Raw genomic sequence first — 21,131 nt, forward strand, 5'->3', positions numbered from 1 at the left:
AAGGAGCGGGAAAAGGGGGTAAAGGCATGTAGGAAGGGAAATGCAGATGCTTCGGCGTCTGATTCAACAGATCATTTGCTCTGTTCCATTTCGATTCACTGCGGTCCCTGCCCCCACACTCCACTTCAACTTAGCTGGTTCACTGGAAAAATTACAATGCTGTATAACATCTACAGTGAACATCTAAAAAGGAAATCTAAGTTGCGATATCAATAAAAAATACCATCCAAAAGTTTGGAAAATGTGTTAGTGTGCCTCAGTATCAAAATTTTGCTGAACACCAAAAAATTTATTTTGTGTAATTATTGGCTGGATTTTAGCTGAATCGTAACTGCAACTTCACTGCACAATATTTGTCATAATCATTCTGCATTGTAATTGTTTTTATTAAGATAAAGCAAAACAATTTATTTTTCTTACCATATGTAAACATACGAGGAGAAGTAAGTTCAATATTAGGCAAAGCACCGAGATGATTGAGAACAGCACAGCGGTATCCATTCCTCTGGGCATAATCGACAAATGTCCGAATGTACTGCTTTTCACTGTGATTAGCTATCCCAGGACAAATCACCATAGTAATATCCTCTAATCAAAAGAAGAAATTGGTGGTATCAATATAGTAAATGTTATACAGGCTAGTGATCAGAATGTCTTAATAATGGCAAGATGATATTTGTTTAACCCAGAACAAAAGACATTTAGCCTAGATTCCAAACTCTCTACTATGCACATCACCTACTAGATGTTTCCCTCTCTGCTAACATGTAGGACAGAACTTTTGTACTGTACATACTTCAGATTTATTTTCCAGTAATGTATTCGACAAATCTGGTATCTTTTGGATGAACATATTCTACTTACTTTATATATTATGCTCAATAAACAATACATATACATCAAATTCATCAAGATCAATACCCCCTCCTCGACTACAGTATAATAACCGGGAAAAAATTAATATTAAAATTTTGGAAAGGCCCTACAACCCCCACAATTAAAATGTGGATTGTGGAAATGTCGGAGACCCTATATCTAGAAAGAATTAGACTTGTCTTAATGGACAAACAAGAACTTTTTGATAAAATATGGGCTCCATTCATTAATTATCTGACGGGATAGATTGGCCCAGCACGAAAACCCAACTGAAACTTGATTAGATGAAAAGTCATACTTTATAATTTACGAACCTATCCCCAATGACGTATTATAAGTAATCCATTCCACCTTTTTTGTTTTTTTGATATTTGTAACTCTTTATTCTCTCTTTCTCTCTTTTTCTATATAAAAAAAACACTAGAAGCAGAAGTAATCGACAATTGAAAATTTTAATAATGTATGACTGATGTGTATGAAAAGTTTTTTTACTATAATATGTAACTATACTTTATAATATGTCTACTTCTAATAAAAATATTATTTAAAAAAATTTTTTTTTTTAAAAAACAATACCCCCATGGATTAAGGGACTAGATTTGCAGTGTACGAAATAGTACATTGCCAAAGCGTTCTTCAATATTGTGTATCAGCTTAGAATCAACATACTACTCACTATTGAACAAGTTGGTGTATTAAACAGAGTCTGTGCCTGATTGCAACCTGAGATGCTGCCTGTCCCGCTGAGTTACTCCAGCTTTTTATGCTTATCTCCAGCTTTTACATGATTGTTGAACAAACAATTTAGATTTAAAGGTAGATTTAATTTATCCTCCATTTTCCAAAATCTAGCTGTGTAAAAAGTATTGTAATGGGGTCATACAGCATGAAACCAGGCCTTCATCAGCCCAACTCACCATGCAGACTAAGATGACCCAGCTAAGCTAAACTTATTTGCAGTATTCCATATCCCTCTAAACCGGCCCAGATGACTTTTAAATGATGTTACTGTGTCTGCTGCAACTACTACTTCTGGCAGCTTGTTCCATATACCCAGCACCCTGTGAGTGGAAAAGATACCCCTCAGGTTATGCCCTCTAAATCCTATACTTTAATGGATTATGTACTCGAACTACAATATTCCCCAAAGCCCTACCAATGAGTGATGTTGTTGCTGCAGCTAAGTGTACAGTCAACTGACTGTAAATGAAATCCTTCTCCTTTTGCACATTTGAATAGAAGAATAACTATTATGTAGTTTTAATACGTAATAAATATTTGTAGTTTCACCAAATTCTCCCTCAGTCACACTTGGTTGCTCACTCACCTCCAGTGTTGTGCTCTGCCATAGGCTCAAAAAGGTCCCACGTAGCAGTAGCTCCATCAGGCATGGGAAGATACTTGCGTAGACCATAGGGATGGGGAGAGCTTACACGTCCCATTTTACCATACAATGCTGTCTGCACATGTCCACTCTTTCCCCAGATGAGGGGCGGAATATATCTGTTCAATAAAACAAATGCAAATACTAGTCACTTCACAAGAACATCGTTCCTCAAGCCATTATCCACAACAAGATATCCTCTTTGGTTCCCACCCATCTCACAATAAAGCCAAATATTTCTGCAGATTAAAGTGTTTTGTTGATAGCAATGCTGTTCTTATGCAGTGACACCTTATCAGATGTCTTAGCTTACAATCCAGCGATATGAACATTGAATTCTCTAATATTCGATAACTTCCACAAACACTCCCCTCCCTCTTCCTTCACTAACCTGCTCCACAGTTCAAAACTATATATCCGTCTTTGGCTCACACCAGTCGTAGCCAACAGTCAGCTTATCAGGGAACCTCCTTGTCGGAGGTCGTCTGTTGTCGGCCCTGATTTGTTCTCGTCTTTTGCTTCTAGTCCCACCTCCCTCCTCCAACAATCAGTCTGAAGTAGGTCCTAACACAAAACGTCACTTATCCATTTTCTCCAGAGATGTTGCCCGACCCACTGAGTTACTCCAGCAGTTTGTATCTATCTTGTGTTCATTAGGTCTAACCTTGCATTCTTCACTGAATTACATTTCAAAATGAATTCTCCCGAGACCTTATGTTTTGAGTCTTATTACAAAATAAGACTCAAAACATTGGACAGGTATTAGCTGCCTAACTGAATTTTAACTAATCTTATGCCTTGGTTTTCCTTGCAACTGATTCCTTATATTCTTATGTCGTGAGCAATACGAGCAAGCCCAGGCCATAAGACCGGTTAAACCAACTTTGCAATCGCTAAAATCAAGCTAATCCATTACCCCATCCATTTTCTTTCCTGATCCTCTTGACTTGAGGTATCCAAATACTAAATACTCATCAGACTTCCTCTCCATCAGACCTATACTGTTTCATCAGGGACTGGATTGTTTTTACTGTTATTATGTGTGAAATGTTTAAGTTTTATGTGCGATGCTCTGGTATTCCCTGGGAAACGTCTTCTCATTTTGCACTGTACAATTGTTGCTTTGCAAGGTGACAATAAAGGTTGATTTGATTTGATTTGATATCTATACCTCCTTTGGAATCAGTTGCAACTCTCTGTGCAAAGCTTTCTTGGCTAGAAAATTAAAAAAAACTAATAATGCGGTGGCGCAGAGGTAGAGTGGCTGCCTTATTGCGCGATGGACCCATGTTCAATCCTAACTATGGGTGCTCTCTGAACGGAGTTTGTACGTTCTCCCTGTGACCGCTGGGTTTTCTCTGGGTGCGCCTGTTTCCTCCCACAGTCCAAAGACGTGCAGGTTTGTAAGTTGGTTGGCTTCTGTACATCGTCCCCAGTGTGTAGGGTAGAACTAGTGCATGGATGATCATTGATCAACAAGGACTCAGTGGACCAAAGGGCCCGTTTCCACACTGCATAGCTAAACTGAAATCAGAATGAAAAAGACATCTAACCAACTTACTGAATTTCTAACCTCACACAAAATCACGGCCCAAGCTCCAACTCAATAACCAAAAATTAAACATCCTCTGAATATCCCCGCCATATGACTTCCTCAATTTTATCTTACAAGAGGATTTCCTCTCATTTTTCATGCTTCAAGAACAGAAACCAATCCCACACAATAATTCTTCAAATGACAACCCTTCATCTTTCAAATCAATGTACAGGGTTACATCACGCTACCTCCAAGTGTAACCTTGCCGTGGTGGAGACAGTAAAAATTTGCATTGTACCTCAGAGGTGTTCAAAATAAATTTGTGTACAATAATTACAAGGTTTCCTTCTTGTAAACAGAACATTTGCTATAAAAATCAACTTACCATTTGTTTCCTAATCACTTGCTGCACCTGTGTGTGTGTGTGTGTTGTTAGTGCACACAACCATAGTCCACTCAATACCAAAACTACATTTTTAAAGCATATTTTTGGAATGACGTTCCTCAATATTATATTCCATATACCAGCTTGTTGCCTAACTAACCCGTCTATACACCTTCCTTAAAGCTTATTCGTCACCTAACCTTTTTGTCAGACTTGAATTTATTAAACTGTTCTTTTATCTAGCTATTAATATGATTGTTAATACCTGATCCTTGCACCCTAAGTAATAACTCAGCAACCCAAAAATTAAATAAAAAGGAACTGCAGATGCTGGTTTACATCAAAGATAGACACAAATTGCTGGAGTAACTCAGTGGGTCAGAGAGCATCTCTGGAGATGCAGCCTGACCCACTGAGTTACTCCAGCATTTTGTGTCTAACCCAAAAATAACCTGTTTTATATTATGTTAACCAACCTACATGCTTATGTATGACGATGTTCATGAACTCTTATGAAGCGTCTGTTTTCATGGCACCTTTTAAATACTTTTTAGAAATACAGATACATTTTCACTTATTTATCTTGCAAGCTGTAACATAAAAAAAACGCGTGCAATTTACAGAAAACCATGTTGAGTTTACCTGGCAAAGAATCTTCTTGTGTAGGAAGGAACTGCAAATGCTGGTTTAAACCGAAGATAGGCACAAAATGCTGGAATAACTCAGCAGGACAGGCAGCATCTCTGGATAGAAGGAATGGGTGATATTTCAGGACCCTACTTCAGACTCTTCAGAATCTCATTGGTGCCTCTTCATTAATTGCTTGCATTTCTCAGTAAATCAATTCCAAGTTACCAGATTTGGAGCAGCCCTTGTCTAGAAACGTTCTACATTAAATTAACCACTGATAAATAAAGGAATCTGCCATTGCAAAAGTACATTAAAAACAAGACTATGGCAGGAGGTATCCATTGGTGAGAAATCTTGTTTTTTCAATAAAATGTCAATTTGTATTTGCCTCAAAGCACATGTAAACAAAAATACTAAAGAAACAAAACTACAGAGGGCTGGTTTACAAAGAAGACAAAATGCTGGAGTAATTCAGCAGGTCAGGTAGCATCTCTGGAGAACATGGATAGGTGACGTTTCGGGTCAGGACCCTTCTTCTACAATCTGATAGGAGTATACAAGACCTGATGGAAATGCAAGATAATGGGAGAAAGATAGAGGGCAGGTAGAATCTCCACCACCTACAGAGGTATTAAAAACTAGGTTTACAGTGAGAGGAGAGAGTTTTAAAGAGGATCTGAGGATTGTTTTGCGAGTGAATATCATGAATGCACTGCCAGAGGAGGTGGTGAAATCAAATGCCATCTCTACATTTAAGGCTCATTTAGACAGACAGAAATAGGCAATGTATAAAAGGGATTTGGGCCTAATGCAAGCAAATAAGATTAGGCAAAAAGGTTGACATGGATGTGGTGGCATCAAGTGCCTTTTTTCTTGCTGTATGGCTTTAGGACTCCAAGTTATTCAAGTGACTTGCAAACCGACTACAGATGTACCTCGACTTACGCTATGTCAACTTTACGATGGTGCACGGTGGCACAGCGGTAGAGTTGCTGCCTTACAGCGAATGCAGCGCTGGAGACCCGTGTTCGATCCAGACTACTGATGCTGTCTGTACGGAGTTTGTACTTTTTCCCCATGACCTGGTAGGGTTTTCTCCGAGATCTTCGATTTCCTCACTCAAGACGTACAGCTGGGTGGAAGTAGAAAGTGTCCCTAGTGTGTGTAGGATCGTGTTAATGTGCGGGGATCGCTGGTCGGCGGGCCTGTTTCCAGGGGTACCAGGGGCTGGGCTGGGCCAGGCAGCGAGGGCTGGGGTAGGTTCAGCAGGACGTGGTCTCTATCCCACCAGGGTTTTCTGGGCTACACTCAGAAGGTAATCAGAAGGTAACTCTATCCATCGTAAGTTGAGGAGCACCTGTATATAATATTTTGATCTTTTGATCACTAGCCAAAAATTTACACAATTTCAATGACACCCTCAGTTTAAGAAAAAAAACAAAATGTTTACATGGAAACCTAAATCACAGTATCAAGGGCTATTTATTGAACCAGGTTAAATTGAAGGCTCTGTATGTCAGGCCAAATTTGGCCTAATAACTGCTTCTGTCATATCAGGTCTTTAATTTATGCCAAATTGGAAGAACATTAGCTTTTACTTCACTAAATTATATATGCTTCATCAGGTGCTATTGACAGAAGCAATGCCATTAAGGTTAATTTAAAACAACTGGAGCGCTGTCAAAAGTTAGGCACGTCTTTTAATTTCCTTGACTGCATGCGGCTCCATTCATTATTAAATAAAGTAGGCTTAGTGTATGACAGTGTTGCAATGTGGTAGAGTTACACGGATGGATCTCATGACTTACTTCAATCCGACTGCAGAGTGCTTATGAACTAACCCTAATTGCACAAAAACTTCGACAAAATAGTTATTCAGAAGACTTGAGCTAAATGCTGACTATTTTCACTAGCATTATTATTTCACATTTTTGCCATTAAATTTTACCAGTGTTATTATCATCAATGTTCTTCATGAAGAAGCATCCTAAAGTTGTCATCAACAAGAAAGCAATTCAATACCAGCCCATTAAAATCACAGCAGATCACAATTTTAAGCAGAAATTAGTTTGTTGCTAAACTACTACAGTAAGTAAAGTGCACAAGCTGCCATGAGTTAAGTCACTGGAGGCAACATTAAAATGTAATCTTCTCAATATATTATGAGATTTTTAAAAAACTGGGACATGCCCTTTAATTATAATATGATTTTAAGGTTAAACAGGAAGTAATTTTGTTCCATGCAAATTACAGACATATAAAGTTAATGGGGAAGGATATTAAACATTCAGATGGGCATGTAGGACTTTGCTCAATAGTACTCAAAGATCATGACCCCTCTCTCTTAGTCTCATTAAACCAGAACATGGGGTTAAAGATGAACCTGGCATCAAAGTACTACATTTTACAGGGGATAAGGGTTAAATTACAATATTATCAAACCTTTATGTTCAGGACCTAGAAGAATTCTGATTTTGCAACGAACCTATAAATAATCCAAATCTTTAAACAGAATGACTATACAAGTTTAAGAGAACTTTCCATTTCCCTAGGCACAGATCAGCTCCGGCATAATCACATTTTATTAGCCAAGTATGTATTGCAACATATGAGGAATTTCAGTGGCCATACAGTCATCATACCAATAAAAAGCAAAACACACAAAATACATTTTAACATAAACATCCACCACAGTGACTCCTCCACATTCCTCACTGTGATGGAGGGAGAAAAAAGTTCAATCTCTCCCTTCTTTGTCCTCCAGCGGTCGGGGGCCTCTAACCTTCCGTTGACGGGATGATCTTACTCCCATAGCAGGCAGCGGGTCTTTCTTGTCGGGGCGATCAAGGTCCTGCATCGGGTGGGGAATCTCAGCATTCCCGCATCGGGCGATCGACGAACGTCGTGCGGTTTTTGGAGCTTCCCGACGACGGTCTCAACTCGAGACTGCGAGCTCCCGATGGTGAAATCCACATGCATAGAGCATCGATCCCAGGTAAGGAATCGGCTCCGAGCAAGTCCAAGCCCCGTGGTAGGGTTCAAAGTCAGTCCCGAGCAAGGCCTTCAACCCCACGATGTTAGGCCGCAGAACGATCGGAGATGCGATCCGGAAAATAATCGCATCTCCGGCAACGTAAGCGATTGAGAAAGTTTCCCCCCGACTCCCCCCCTAAAAATGTTAATAGATATTTTAATATCTATATACAGTGCCCTCCATAATGTTGGGGACAAAGACCCATCATTTATTTATTTGCCTCTGTACACCACAATTTGAGATTTGTAATAGAAAAAAATCACATGTGGTTAAGGTGCGCATTGTCAGATGCTAATAAAGACCATTTTTATACATTTTGGTTTCACCATGTAGAAATTACAGCAGTGTTTATACATAGTCCCCCCCATTTCAGGGCACCATAATGTTTGGGACACAGCAAGGACATGCAAATTAAAGTAGTCATGTTTAGTATTCTGCTGCATATCTTTGTATGCAATGACTGCATGAAGTCTGCGATTCATGGACATTACCAGTTGCTGGGTGTCTTCTCTGGTGATGCTCTGCCAACCTGTATTGCAGCCATCTTTAGATTATACTTGTTTTAGACAATAGACAATAGGTGCCGGAGTAGGCCATTCGGCCCTTCTAGCCAGCACCGCCATTCAATGTGATCATGGCTGTTCATCCACAATCAGTTCCTGGCTTCTCCCCATATACCCTGACTCCGCTACCTTTAAGAGCCCTATCAAGCTATCTCTTGAAAGTATCCAGAGAACCAGCCTCTGAGGCAGAGAATTCTGGGGGTTAGTCCCTTCAGTTTTCTCTTCAGCATATAAAGGCATGCTCAATTGGGTTCAAGAACAGAACGGACCATTTTTTAGCTTTGGAAAACTCCTTTGTTGCTTTAGCAGTATGTTTGGGATCATTGTCTTGCTGTAGAATGAACCGTCAGCCAATGAGTTTTGAGGCATTTGTTTGAACTTGAGCAGATAGGATGTGTCTATACACTTCAGAATTCATTATGCTACTACCATCAGCAGTTGTATCATCAATGAAGATAGGTGAGCCAGTACCTTCAGCAGCCATACATGCCCAGGCCATAACACCCCCCACCAACGTTTTACAGATGAGGTGGCATGCTTTGGATCTTGGGCAGTTCCTTCTCTCCTCCATACTCTGCTCTTGTCACTCTGATATACGTTAATCTTGGTCTCATCTGCCCACAAGACATTTTTCCAGAACTGTGGTTGCTCTTTTAAGTATTCTTGGGATTTTTCTTTATTACAGAGAGAATTCTCTGTCATCAGCTGTGGAGGTCTTCCTTGGCCTGCCAGTCCCTTTGCGAGTAGTAAGCTCACCAGTGCTCTCTTTCTTCTTCATGATGTTCCAAACAGTTGATTTTGGTAAGCCCAAGGTTTGGCTGATGTCTCCAACAGTTTTATTCTCATTTCTCAGCCTCATAATGGCTTCTTTGACTTTCATTGGCACAACTTTGATCCTCATGTTGATAAACAGCAATAAAAGTTTCCAAAGGTGATGGAAAGACTGGAGGAATGACTAGGTGCTGAAAGTTCTTTTATTCCTGCATTAAGGAGGCATTTAAACATACCTGAGCAATTACAAACACCTGTGTCCCAAACATTATGGTGCCCTGAAATGGGGAAACTATGTATAAACACAGCTGTAACTTCTACATGGTGAAACCAAAATGTATAAAAATGGTCGTTATTAAAATCTGACAATGTACACTTTAACCACATGTGATTTGTTCCATTACAAATCCCAAACTGTGGAGTACTGAGGCAAATAAATAAATGATAGGTCTTTGTCCCAAACATTATGGAGGGCACAGTAAATGACATTGGCAGGTAGTTAAAAGGGGAAAGCAACAAGTAAGTTGTGCTAGACGTTCACACCTAGATTTGGCATTTAAGGGACTTTTGGATAGGCACATGGATTTGCAGGGAATGAAGGGATAAGGGTTATGTGCATGCAGATATGAACTGTACAGTATCATATTCAGCACATTGTTGGCAGAAGGACCCGTTCCTAAGTTGTACTAAGTCCATATACCTTTGATGTTCACCAAAAGTGCTTCAAAGAAGACATATTAGTTTCTGAAACAGGCCAAATGAGGTAGCCACAGTTCTTTCGTAGCTAATGGGGTGAAAATAACAAGTTAAGCTGCTTAGGTTGATGTCACCTTTGGAATAAATGTTAGCCAGAGTACTGGCTGAACTGCCCTGACTTTCAAATAGTGCCAAGAGATCTTTTGAATCCCTGAACAGATTTAATATTCCACCCTAAAGATGACACCTCCAATAATGCAGCACTCACTCTGTCAAATTAATCCAGATTTCATGCACAAATCTGTAGTAAATCCAAAACATGGAGGACCCAATAAAACAGGAAATACAGGTGCACAACCTTTTATCCAAAATTCCAAATAACGAAAAGCTCCGAATAGCGGACATTTTTTCGGTCCTTGAAGACGTTCACCGAGGGCGGCCCGCAGAGGTGACAGCGGAACCTCCGGTCGGTCCTCGAAGAAAGGAGAACTAAATCCTCATTCATAAAAGAGAAGGTGAGGGTATATTGCGCGGGAGGGTTAATAATTGACAATCTGCTGCTGCCTGCCCGCTGAGTTAAAAAGTTCCCACGGTAGACTCACGATACACAGTGTATCGTGAGTCTTGCGTGGGAACTTTTTAACTCAGCGGGCAGGCAGCAGCAGATTGTCGCTCCCTTCAGTTTCACCCCACCTACACCCCTCTGCTTCCCAGCCATGTGTGTGACCCCTTCCCTCCCCTCTCCAGCTCCCCGCCCATTGCACCGGTGCGGGGGCTTTGCACTGTCTTCACGTCGGCGATGCCAGCAGATCAGTGCCAGTCACCGGAGACGTCAGGACCAACGGGACACCGACCCCCAGGCCCACTGCAAGCACGGAGATCCCAGAGACCCACAGCCAGCAGCAGCCCAGCCCCGTTCCAACTCCAGAGGAACCCGGGTTGCGGATGAGGGGGCGCAGCTCGGGCTGTGGGCGAACTGCCACTTGTCGCTGTAGCGGCCCATCGGGGAGCGGGTTCCTGTTGGTCCTGACATTTCCGGCCACCCCCCTGGACAGGAGCTGAGACTGGGAACTTTACCGCCCTTGCCCCCTCCCTCTGCAACTGCAAACCACCCCACTCTCCTGCTCACCTGCAAGGGCGGTACAGTTCCCAGTCTCAGCTCCTGTACAGGGGGGGGTGGCCGTAGACGTCAGGACCACCAGAAGCCGCTCCCCGATGGGCCGCTATGGCGACAAGTGGCAGTTCGCCCACAGCCCGAGCTGCGCCCCCTCATCGGGACACCGACCCCCAGGCCCACTGCAAGCACGGAGATCCCAGATCAGCAACTCCAGCCCAGCCCCGCTCCAACTCTAGAGGTGTGCAAGGTACGTCTTGTTCTTGGGGTGGCGCAGCTCGGGCTGTGGGCGAACTGCCACTTGTCGCCGTAGCGGCCCATCGGGGAGCGGATTCCTCTGGAGTTGGAGGGGGAGAGGGGTATTGTGCTGTTTGATCGCCCCCTGCTATTCCAGGGACAGGGAGACACAGCAGCTTTTGAGAATGGTGGGCAATCACTTCCAAAGTTCTGCCCACACAGTCATTACACCTCTCCTACACTTGTCTCCCGCACTAAGATCATCTCGCAGAGAATGATCCCAGCCTGGACGATAGATGGCACAATGGGCTAAGTGTTCGGCTGGCAACCGGAAGGTAGCTGGTTCGAATCCCGCTTGGAGTGCATACTGTCGTTGTGTCCTTGGGCAAGACACTTCACCCACCGTTGCCTGTGTGTGTCCTTGGGCAAGACACTTCACCCACCTTTGCCTGTGTGTGTGAATGTAATTATGTGAAGCACTTTGGGGTCAATGCAAGTTGACTAAAAATGTGCTATATAAATAAAGAAATTTAATTTAATTTAACCCTCCCTATTCTCTCCTATTCTGCAAGAAAACACTACATTGAAGACTCAAACCCGCGATCGAGTAACTGCCGGGATCGAGGCGCAAACTCGCGACCTTGCGGATATGAGCCGAGCACTCTACCACTGAGCCAGCCGTTAAAATCTACACTAAAAATCTTCCATTCCGAAAGCCGAAAAATTCCGAATTACGAAAAGTGTCTGGTCCCAAGGCTTTCGGATAAAAGGTTGTGCACCTGTAACGTGAAGAAAGGATCAATGCTACACATTACATGTGAATATTTTCACTAAAATTCCAACCATAAGCAGAAATGGTTTTGCAACCATAAGCAGAAATGGTTTTGCAAGGGTTAAAAGCACAGCTGATTGATTGCCACAGGAATCCTCTTTCTTGTGAAATTTAAGTACCTCGCTGCATCTCATAGAAGCAGAACAGCTCCAACAAACTGAAGAAACAAAACAAACTGTTTGAGCCACAGAACCATGTGTTAAACTTCCCATGCAAGATGACAAATCTTCTCTCCTCCCAGTTGAATATACTTCAGAAATTGGCTGAGATTCTGTACAGGATTTAAATTCCAGAGTCCAGTCAAGTGAATGCAATCCAATTCCTGACCCAGTCAGGCAAATGAAATTCAATCTATTTATATCTGCCAAGTCTCTCCCACCACGCCTAGATAACTAACATTTATTTAGCAGAGACGGTTCAATCCATGACAATAGCTTGTCTCAAACCACTTTTTAAAAGATTTCAATTGAGCTTAATAAAGTGACTTGGGAGTTGATTTTTACCTCAATTTTAATCATGAACTTATTTCTTGGAAGAGTTGATTCTTTGGGCTCATTCTTTCAATATGGCATTTTCTGGCCTGAGTGTTCATTGGAATTATTTTATCATGACCTTTATACTAATCCCATCTATTTCTAGAATGTTCTCCAGTCCAAATCTGAGGAAGGACATTATTGCCATAGAGGGAGTGCAGAGAAGGTTCACCAGACTGATTCCTGGGATGTCAGAACTGTCTTATGAAGAAAGACTGGATAGACTTGGTTTATACTCTCTAGAATTTAGGAGATTGAGAGGGGGTCTTATAGAAACTTATAAAATTCTTAAGGGGTTGGACAGGCTAGATGCAGGAAGATTGCTCCCGATGTTGGGGAAGTCCAGGACAAGGGGTCACAGCTTAAGGATAAGGGGGAAATCCTTTAAAACCGAGATGAGAAGAACTTTTTTCACACAGAGAGTGGTGAATCTCTGGAACTCTCTGCCACAGAGGGTAGTCGAGGCCAGTTCATTGGCTATATTTAAGAGGGAGTTAGATGTGGCCCTTGTGGCTAAGGGGATCAGAGGGTATGGAGAGAAGGCAGGTACGGGATACTGAGTTGGATGATCAGCCATGATCATATTGAATGGCGGTGCAGGCTCGAAGGGCCGAATGGCCTACTCCTGCACCTAATTTCTATGTTTCTATAAACCTCCCAGATCTTTCTAGTCTTTTGTTCTTCCTGCACTTGTTTTGCTCCACCATTGGTCATCAAATTCTATTCCCTGGTATTCCCTCCCTAAATCTCCCCGTCATTAATCCTTCCATATGCACTTTTTCCACCTAACTTTATCCTCAATATCAAAGACAATGTTCAGTAAGTGTTTTCCTGTATCAAAGGCCCTTGAGAAAGGAGTTGTATTATCAGAGCAATAAATAGACAATAGACATTAGGTGCAGGAGTAGGCCATTTGGCCCTTCGAGCCAGCACCACCATTCAATGTGATCATGGTTGATCATCCCCAATCAGTACCCTGTTCCTGCCTTCTCCCCATATCCCCTGCCTCCGCTATCTTTAAGAGCCCTATCTAGCTCTCTCTTGAAAGCATCCAGAGAACCTGCCTCCACCGCCCTCTGAGGCAGAGAATTCCACAGACTCACCAGTCTCTGTGTGAAAAAGTGTTTCCTCGTCTCTGTTCTAAATGGCTTACTCTTTATTCTTAAACTGTGGCCCCTGGCTCTGGATTCCCCCAACATCGGGAACATGTTTCCTGCCTCTAGTGTGTCCAAGTCCTTAACAATCTTATATGTTTCAATGAGATGCCCTCTCATCCTTCTAAACTCCAGAGTGTACAAGCCCACTCTTAGTGTCAATGAACAATTGTCATTTCCACAGAGCGATATAGCATGGCTGTTGATACACAATTTACCACGACAAACTTCTCATATCTATTGTAGACATGAGGAACTGCAGCTGCTGGCTCACAAAAAAGACAGTGCTGGAGTGACTCAGTGGGGCAGGCATGGTGGTTGGGGGAGAAAGCTGAATGAGAAGTGGGGGCAGGGAAAATTCTAGCAAGTAATAGGGGGATATAGGCAAGGGGGATTTTTGATTAGCAAATGGTTGGACAGAGATGAAAAGACAAAAAGTATGAGATGAGGATAGAAGAGGCATAAAGCCAGTGGAAGTGGACCGGGAGAAGGGGAATGGGAGAAATGGGTGTGCATCCAGGTGGGGCACAGGGGAAAAATTGGAGGGAGAGGGGTTAGTGAGGACTGTTGGTAGATTAGTTACCAAAAATTGGAGAAGTCAATGTTCGTACCATTGGATTGTAAGAAACCCAAGCAGAATACAAGGTGCTGTTCCTTGCTGGTCTGTGTGTGGCCTCACTCTGGCAATGGAGGAGGCCCCGGAACAAACGGTCAGTATGGGAATGGTGAAGAGTGCTTAAAATAGCAGCCGGGATATCCAGCTGACCAAGCAGGTGTTTGGTGAAACGGTCGGCCAGTCTATGCAATGTCTCACCAATGTAAAGGAGGCCACATCAGGAGCACCGAATGCAGCAGATGAGGTTGGAGGAGGTACACATGAACCTCTCACCTGGAAGGACTGCTGGGATCCCTGGATCAATATGAGGGAGCAGGTATATGGACAGGTGTAAATCTCCCGTGGCTGCAGGATAAAGTACCTGGGGAGGAAGTGGTTAGGGCAAGTAGTTCACTCACATCATTTTTCCTTATGTCTATTATTGCAAAGAGAAGAAAGTCTGATGGGTGCCAGGACCTTTATCAAAGGATTGATGGTAGAGGAAGCTTATGAACCGAAGCCACTCATTCTGACTTACAAATGGCCATTCCCACCTCGATTATTTCACAGGATTGCCGGTAAAAATAGCAATATCCCAAACATCATTGGGATAGTAAATTACAATTTGGACAATGTTTCAATAAATTGGCCGTTTTAAATGTTTACTTTATGAATTCATGGGACATAATCTCAAAATGTTCATTGGTAGAAAAGAAACACGAGGCATAAGATGGATATCTGTACCAGCTTGGAAAAGCACAGGATCAGTATTGCTCTAGTGGTGAACATTCTTCCAGAACACATAAGAGATTAGCTTGTCCGTGCGGCACTGTATAAACGGCCCAAGTGGAATGACTGCGTGGTTGACTAACATGTCTATTCCTAGGGGAAGATACCATTTTGCATTATGCAAAAGTCAGTAGTTTATGCACGCTCTGGCCAACATTATTCCTTTGAGCATCCTCAGGGCAATTCAAGCAAAGTTGCTGTGGACTGCGTATCTGACAACATTTGCCTTTCTCTCCACTTCAAACTAATTCACTGGACATCATATGATTTATTCTGTCCACACGGATTTTAATCGTACAAAGAGCCACGTCTAATTCAAAAGGCGACCAGTTACTCAACTTTTTTTTGCTTCAATTTAAGAGATGATCTCTGAAAAACAATGTTTAACGGCATTGAAAAATGATTAGCCAATTTTGTCCATCTCGACAAAGCCAACTAACATTAAAACTAATCGCGAATAAAAGGTCAACATTCAGACTTTTCTTGATAAGTAATGATTTAACTAAACAATAAGCAAGGAAATGCAAAATAAAGTCTGCTGGTGGAACAGCGAGAGTATGGTTTGCATCTGTGGAGACAGAGGGATAGTTGACTGCATCAGGATTCAGGATGTTGAGGGGAGAGGAAGAGGCTGGCGTGGGGGGGGGGGGGGGGGGGTTTGACGCAGGAGCTGGTAAGTAGAAGCAGATGAGGGGGGGAATACGATGAGCAGATGGAGCAATATTGGAGGAGGGGAGGGATGGAGGCAGAGAGAGGCTGGAAGGTGACAAGTGGAGACTACAAAAGTCTGCAGAGTCTGGATTCTGCTAAGTATCGAAAGCCATAAGTGGAACCAAATAAGGGAGAGATGATGGGTAGAATACATTTAAATGCAACTATATTAAAGACTTTAATTTATAACTAATAACAGCAACCTTTTATGATTATTAAAAAGCCAGAATATAAATTAAGTAGTTAAAATATTGAGATTTATTAAATAAAAACATTCCTGGCAAAAAAGGTTGAGGGGGAGGTTTGGTGTGTTCTATCATCTGTTTTTATGAAAAATCTATAAACATAGACATTAAATGGTCCCAAATGCAAGTTTTTATGTTGTACAGAAATGTTAATAGCCCCTAAATGAAAAATGATTTGTATAACTGTTGGAAAAACCAAGTTCCCTCATGTCAAAAGAATGTGTTTCCATTATCAATATCCAACACTGGATTATACAATTACTCTACAAGATCACCGGACAACAATTGTGCAGGCTTTCATCTGGACATACCAAAGTTGGACAAAATTTACGAACCATTCTCCAAAGAGGTTCTGGAAAATGTGAGTAAAAAGGAGTAAATTGCGAGGAGGCCTCAGATCAACAATAGTTCTAACGAACAGCATATGATCCGCCAACATTATCGCCACCTCCAACGGGATCCCACCACTAGCCCCATCTTCCCCTCTCCACCCCTTTCCGCAAAGACCTTTCCCTCTGCAACTCCCTGGTCAACTCGTCCCTTCACACCCAAACCACCTCCTCCCCAGGTACTTTTCCCTGACCCTACACCTGACCCTACACCTCCCCTCTCGACTGTCCAAGGTCCACGAGTCTTTATTAGGTGAGGCAGTGGTTCACTTGCACCTCCTCCAACCTCATCTACTGTATCTGCTGTTCCTAGTGTGGACTCCTGTATATCGGCGAGACCAAGCCCAGGCTCGGCGATCGTTTCGCTGAACATCTCTGCTCGGTCCATCTGAATTTACCTGATCTCCCAGTTGCTGGACACTTTAACACACTGACCTTTCTGTCCTGGGCCTCCTCCATTGTCAGAGTGAGGCCCAGTGAAAATTGGAGGAACAGCACCACATATTTCACTTGGGCAGCTTACACCCCACCTGTATGAACATCGACTTCTCTAACTTCGTAACCCTTGCTTTCCCTCTCTCCATCCATCCCCCTTCCCAGTTCTCCGACCATCCTTACTCTCCCCCGACTACATTTTATCTGTTTGCTTTGTTGTTACCTTCTCCCATGATCTATTCTAAATATTCCTTGATCTCCATTCCCTTTGCCCTGTTTTCACACTTCCTGTTCTATCTCTCTCCCCCCCCCCCACATCAGTCTGAAGAAGGGCGTCGACCTGAAACATCACCCATTCCTTCTCTGCTGCCTGTCCAGCTGAGTTACTCCAGCATTCTGTGTCTATCTGTAGTTCTAATGAAGTTATACTTCAATCTCAAAACTACTCTCTTTACATGTATAAATGAAAGTCAACATTTTACTGTTCATGATTTAGATTATAACTCCAGTATTTTACATTTAGCCTTGTAGTCTTCCAGTTTTAACAAAAAATATAAGAACAAGAAACGGCAATTTGGAAAAATTATTATCATTCTGATAAAGTGGTACAGACAATAAATATAATTTGTGCAGAATTTACTATTCCTGTTCATTTTGCTTCAAGAATGTTGCATGTGGCTTTTAAAATTCGCACACTGCTGACTAGTCCCATTTGCTTGTGAAAAGTATTGGGCAGTGTAGCAATAACAGTGAATAGTCAACAGTTGTACATAGTCACTAACTTGGAATGTGCAGAATTAGGCATTATTAAGATTAATAGGTCCGTTGGCCCACAATGTCAGAGCCAAACACAATGCCATTAAACTCATTACCTCTGCCTGTGATCTATACCTCTGCTTGTAATCCATATACCTGCATGTTAATGTGCCTATCTAAAAGCCTGTCGTATCTGCCTCCATCACCACCCATGGCAGCGCTTTCCAGGTACCCACCACAGTTTTGTTTTTTAAAAACTCACCTCGCAACTTTGCCCTTCTCACCTTCAAGCTATGACCTCTAATCGTTGACATTTCCATTCTGGGGAAAAAGATCTAAAGAAGCATCTCGACCCAAAACGTCGCCCAATCCTTCTCTCCAGAGACGCTTCCTGCCCCGCTGAGTTATTCCAGCATGTTTGTGTCTATCTTCGGTTTAAACTGCAGATATTTCCTTCCTACGCAAAAGGTCTGACTGTATACCCTATCTATATACTTCAAACCGGTCTCCATTGAACCTCTAACACTCCAGAGAAACCAATCCAAGTCTGTTTAGCTGATACCACATCAGTCAGGCAGCATTCTGGTAAACCTCTTCTACATCCGAATTGAGATTAATTATGACAATCACTGGGTACCAGCATTATTAGAACTAAGTTGGTGGCAATTTAATAAGAATTTCCTTACAGCAACAACTCACAGATGTGTTTAAGAAGGAACTGCAGATGCTGGAAAATCGAAGGTAGAAAAAAATGCTGGAGAAACTCAGCGGGTGCAGCAGCATCTTTGGAGCGAAGGAAATAGGCAACGTGTCGCTCCATAGATGCTGCTGCACCCGCTGAGTTTCTCCAGCATTTTTGTCTCACTCAAAATGTGCTTTGATGAGCCTTTCAAATGCAACATTGAGTCTTCAGCAACACATAATTGCTGTGCACCTATATATATATATCGCATAGAGGCAATTAATTTACTTACTCTTTGGTCAGCAGTGGGCATGATTTCAGCAGAAATCGAGTTAGCGGAGTGTCCTGGAATGTCAGCTCTGGAGAAGCAGTTGGGCTCTTGAGATTCAGGCATCTTACAATGATGTACAACACTGCGGCGACTGCGGCCAGCTTCATCCCATCAAACATGGCCGGCATTTCCGGAGCAATCCTCACACTTTCGGAGTCTGCCATCGTTACCTGCAAGTTCACTTTAAAGGGGGGAAAAAATGGTCAGCATATAATATGACCAGTAACATAAATGAAAAGGTTCAATGCTTAGAAATACACAGGCAACATGACTTTGTGTACAAAATTGATGATTGCACAATTCAGTCTGAAGAAGGGGTCTCGACCCGAAATGTCACCTATTTCCTACGCTCCGTAGATGCTGCCTCACCTGCTGAGTTTCTCCAGCATTTTTGTCTACGCACAATTCAAATCAATCCACTTGGTTTTAGTTGACACATAATAGTTCCCTGGAAGTGATTTATGGGGCGGGAAGAATGAAAAATGAATATTTAGGTCCCGGTAGAAAACGACTACAGAGTAAGCAGTTGGATTTAATGCTCCCTCGCTCTATACACAATCGGAATTTTCCATACACATATATATTGCAAAACGAGTCAATCTTCAAGAGAAAAGGGAAAATTTAAATATATATTCGCAGACTTGTACACAACACAGTGATAGCTATAGTAAATTCCAAGTGTTTGCAACTATAATTTTTTGCACTATAAATTGCTGAGCCACAGCAGTGTCCATCTCGACTCACATAAGAGCGACAAAGTGGTGCAGTGCTAGAGTTGTTGGTTCACAGCTCCAGAGAGACAGAGTCAATCCTGACTACAGGGTGCTGTCGGTAGGGAGTTTATACTTTCTCCCTGTTACCGCGTGGCTTTGCTCCATGTGCTCCCTCGCATTTCCTCCCACACTCCAAAGTCCTAGCGACATTGGAGGTTAATTGGCTTCTGTAAATTGTCCCTAGTGTGTAGGATAATGCTAGTATACGGATGACTGCTGGTCAGCCCAAATACGATGGGCCGAAGGGCCTGTTTCCTCGCTGTATCTCTAGTCTAAAGTAATAAAATGCACTTTGTTTTTAGTGCCTGCTTCCGACTAATCTTTATTTATTTATTTTAAATATATTTTTTTTTATTAGAAGCAAACATATAGTTACATATTAAAGTATAGTTACATTTTATAGTAAAAAAAACTTTTCATATACATCACTCATACATTATTAAAATATTCAATTGTCGATTAATTCTGCTTCTAGTGTTTTTTTATATAGATAGAAAGAGAAAGAGAAAAAAGAATTACAAATATCAAAAAAGAGAAAAGGTGGAATGAATTACTTATGATACGTCACTGGAGATAAGTTCGTAGATTATAAAGTATAACTTTTCATCTAATCCGGAGTTCAAGCTTCAGTGGTTTTCGTGCCGGGCCAATCTATCCCTTCAAATAGTTAATGAATGGAGCCCATATTTTGACAAAAAGTTCTTGTTTGTCCATTAAGACAAGTCTAATTCTTTCTAGATGTAGGGTCTCCGGCATTTCCCCGACTAATCTTTAGAGTTCCAAGAAACTAAAACTTGTCTTTCTTATGTTCTGCCGCATTAGAGATTCTTACGTTTTTTTAATTAAAAAACAAGCACAAAATATTTTTAGGAAAACCACATCCCGGGTTAGTTCAAGCATGGGAAGGGATTGGAACAGCAGAGAAGGGGTAATCTAAAACCCACTTTTCCCAGAATCACTATAATCCACTTGTACACCATAGCGAAATGAAATGAAGGAAATTAAAAATGAATATAAACTTACCAATTAAGTTATTCGCTCTGATCAAAAGCAAATTCAGTCAGAGTAGAGGTGGGAAATGGTTCTATTTACGTAACAAGATTTGGTTTTCTGATTGCCAACCTATTAAAACAAACACTACTTTAATAAATGTATCGGCATCAAATGGCATGGGGTTAAAAAGATGCTGTAAATTAATTACATTTCTCCACAATTTACATCGTAACAAGCCAGCACTAAGACCAATACATACCACGTGCACCTCTTGAAAAATAATCATGATTCATCCAAAACTGAACAAAGATAATCCATCATCCACTTCTTCACTGAATTGATTGACATTGCTATTTTTAACTCTCAATTATCCGATCAGCTTCCAAATGTAGCCATTATATAACAAGTTATATTTATGGCCATCTAACAATAGCAATGCATTCACATGGTGGCCTTACAATAGCTCAGTGCTTTACGTTGAAGTCACATTTAGATAGTAGCATCGGGGGAGTTAGCAGAACTAGTGAAAAGCAGCTAATAAAGCCGGATTTTAAGAGTGTAAATAAATGTGACAAGGGGGGGGGGAAAGGTCAATGGTGTGGAGTTAAGATACCTAACACTACAGAGGTGAGAGGCATGTCTTGCAAGGTGTGCTGGCAGGAGATATTGCAAGAGGCTGCAGGACA

At 41.8% G+C, this 21,131-nt stretch overlaps 1 protein-coding gene across 3 annotated transcripts in view; it reads right to left on the reverse strand.

The window, feature by feature from the left end:
- abhd2 (abhydrolase domain containing 2, acylglycerol lipase) overlaps positions 1-21,131 on the reverse strand; it is an 82,959-nt gene that overhangs the window by 47,769 nt on the left and 14,059 nt on the right. For all 3 annotated transcript variants that reach the window (XM_033050448.1, XM_033050447.1, XM_033050449.1), the window contains 4 exons: positions 20,476-20,574; positions 18,641-18,860; positions 2,204-2,379; positions 421-588 (listed from right to left, as the gene is read on the reverse strand). In XM_033050448.1, coding sequence (XP_032906339.1) covers positions 421-588; positions 2,204-2,379; positions 18,641-18,843 — 547 coding nt within the window. In that variant the 5' untranslated portion in view covers positions 18,844-18,860; positions 20,476-20,574. The remainder of the gene's footprint in view (positions 1-420; positions 589-2,203; positions 2,380-18,640; positions 18,861-20,475; positions 20,575-21,131) is intronic.

The sequence above is a fragment of the Amblyraja radiata genome, chromosome 34 (assembly GCF_010909765.2).
Source record: "Amblyraja radiata isolate CabotCenter1 chromosome 34, sAmbRad1.1.pri, whole genome shotgun sequence".
NCBI classification, from domain to species: Eukaryota; Metazoa; Chordata; class Chondrichthyes; order Rajiformes; family Rajidae; genus Amblyraja; species Amblyraja radiata.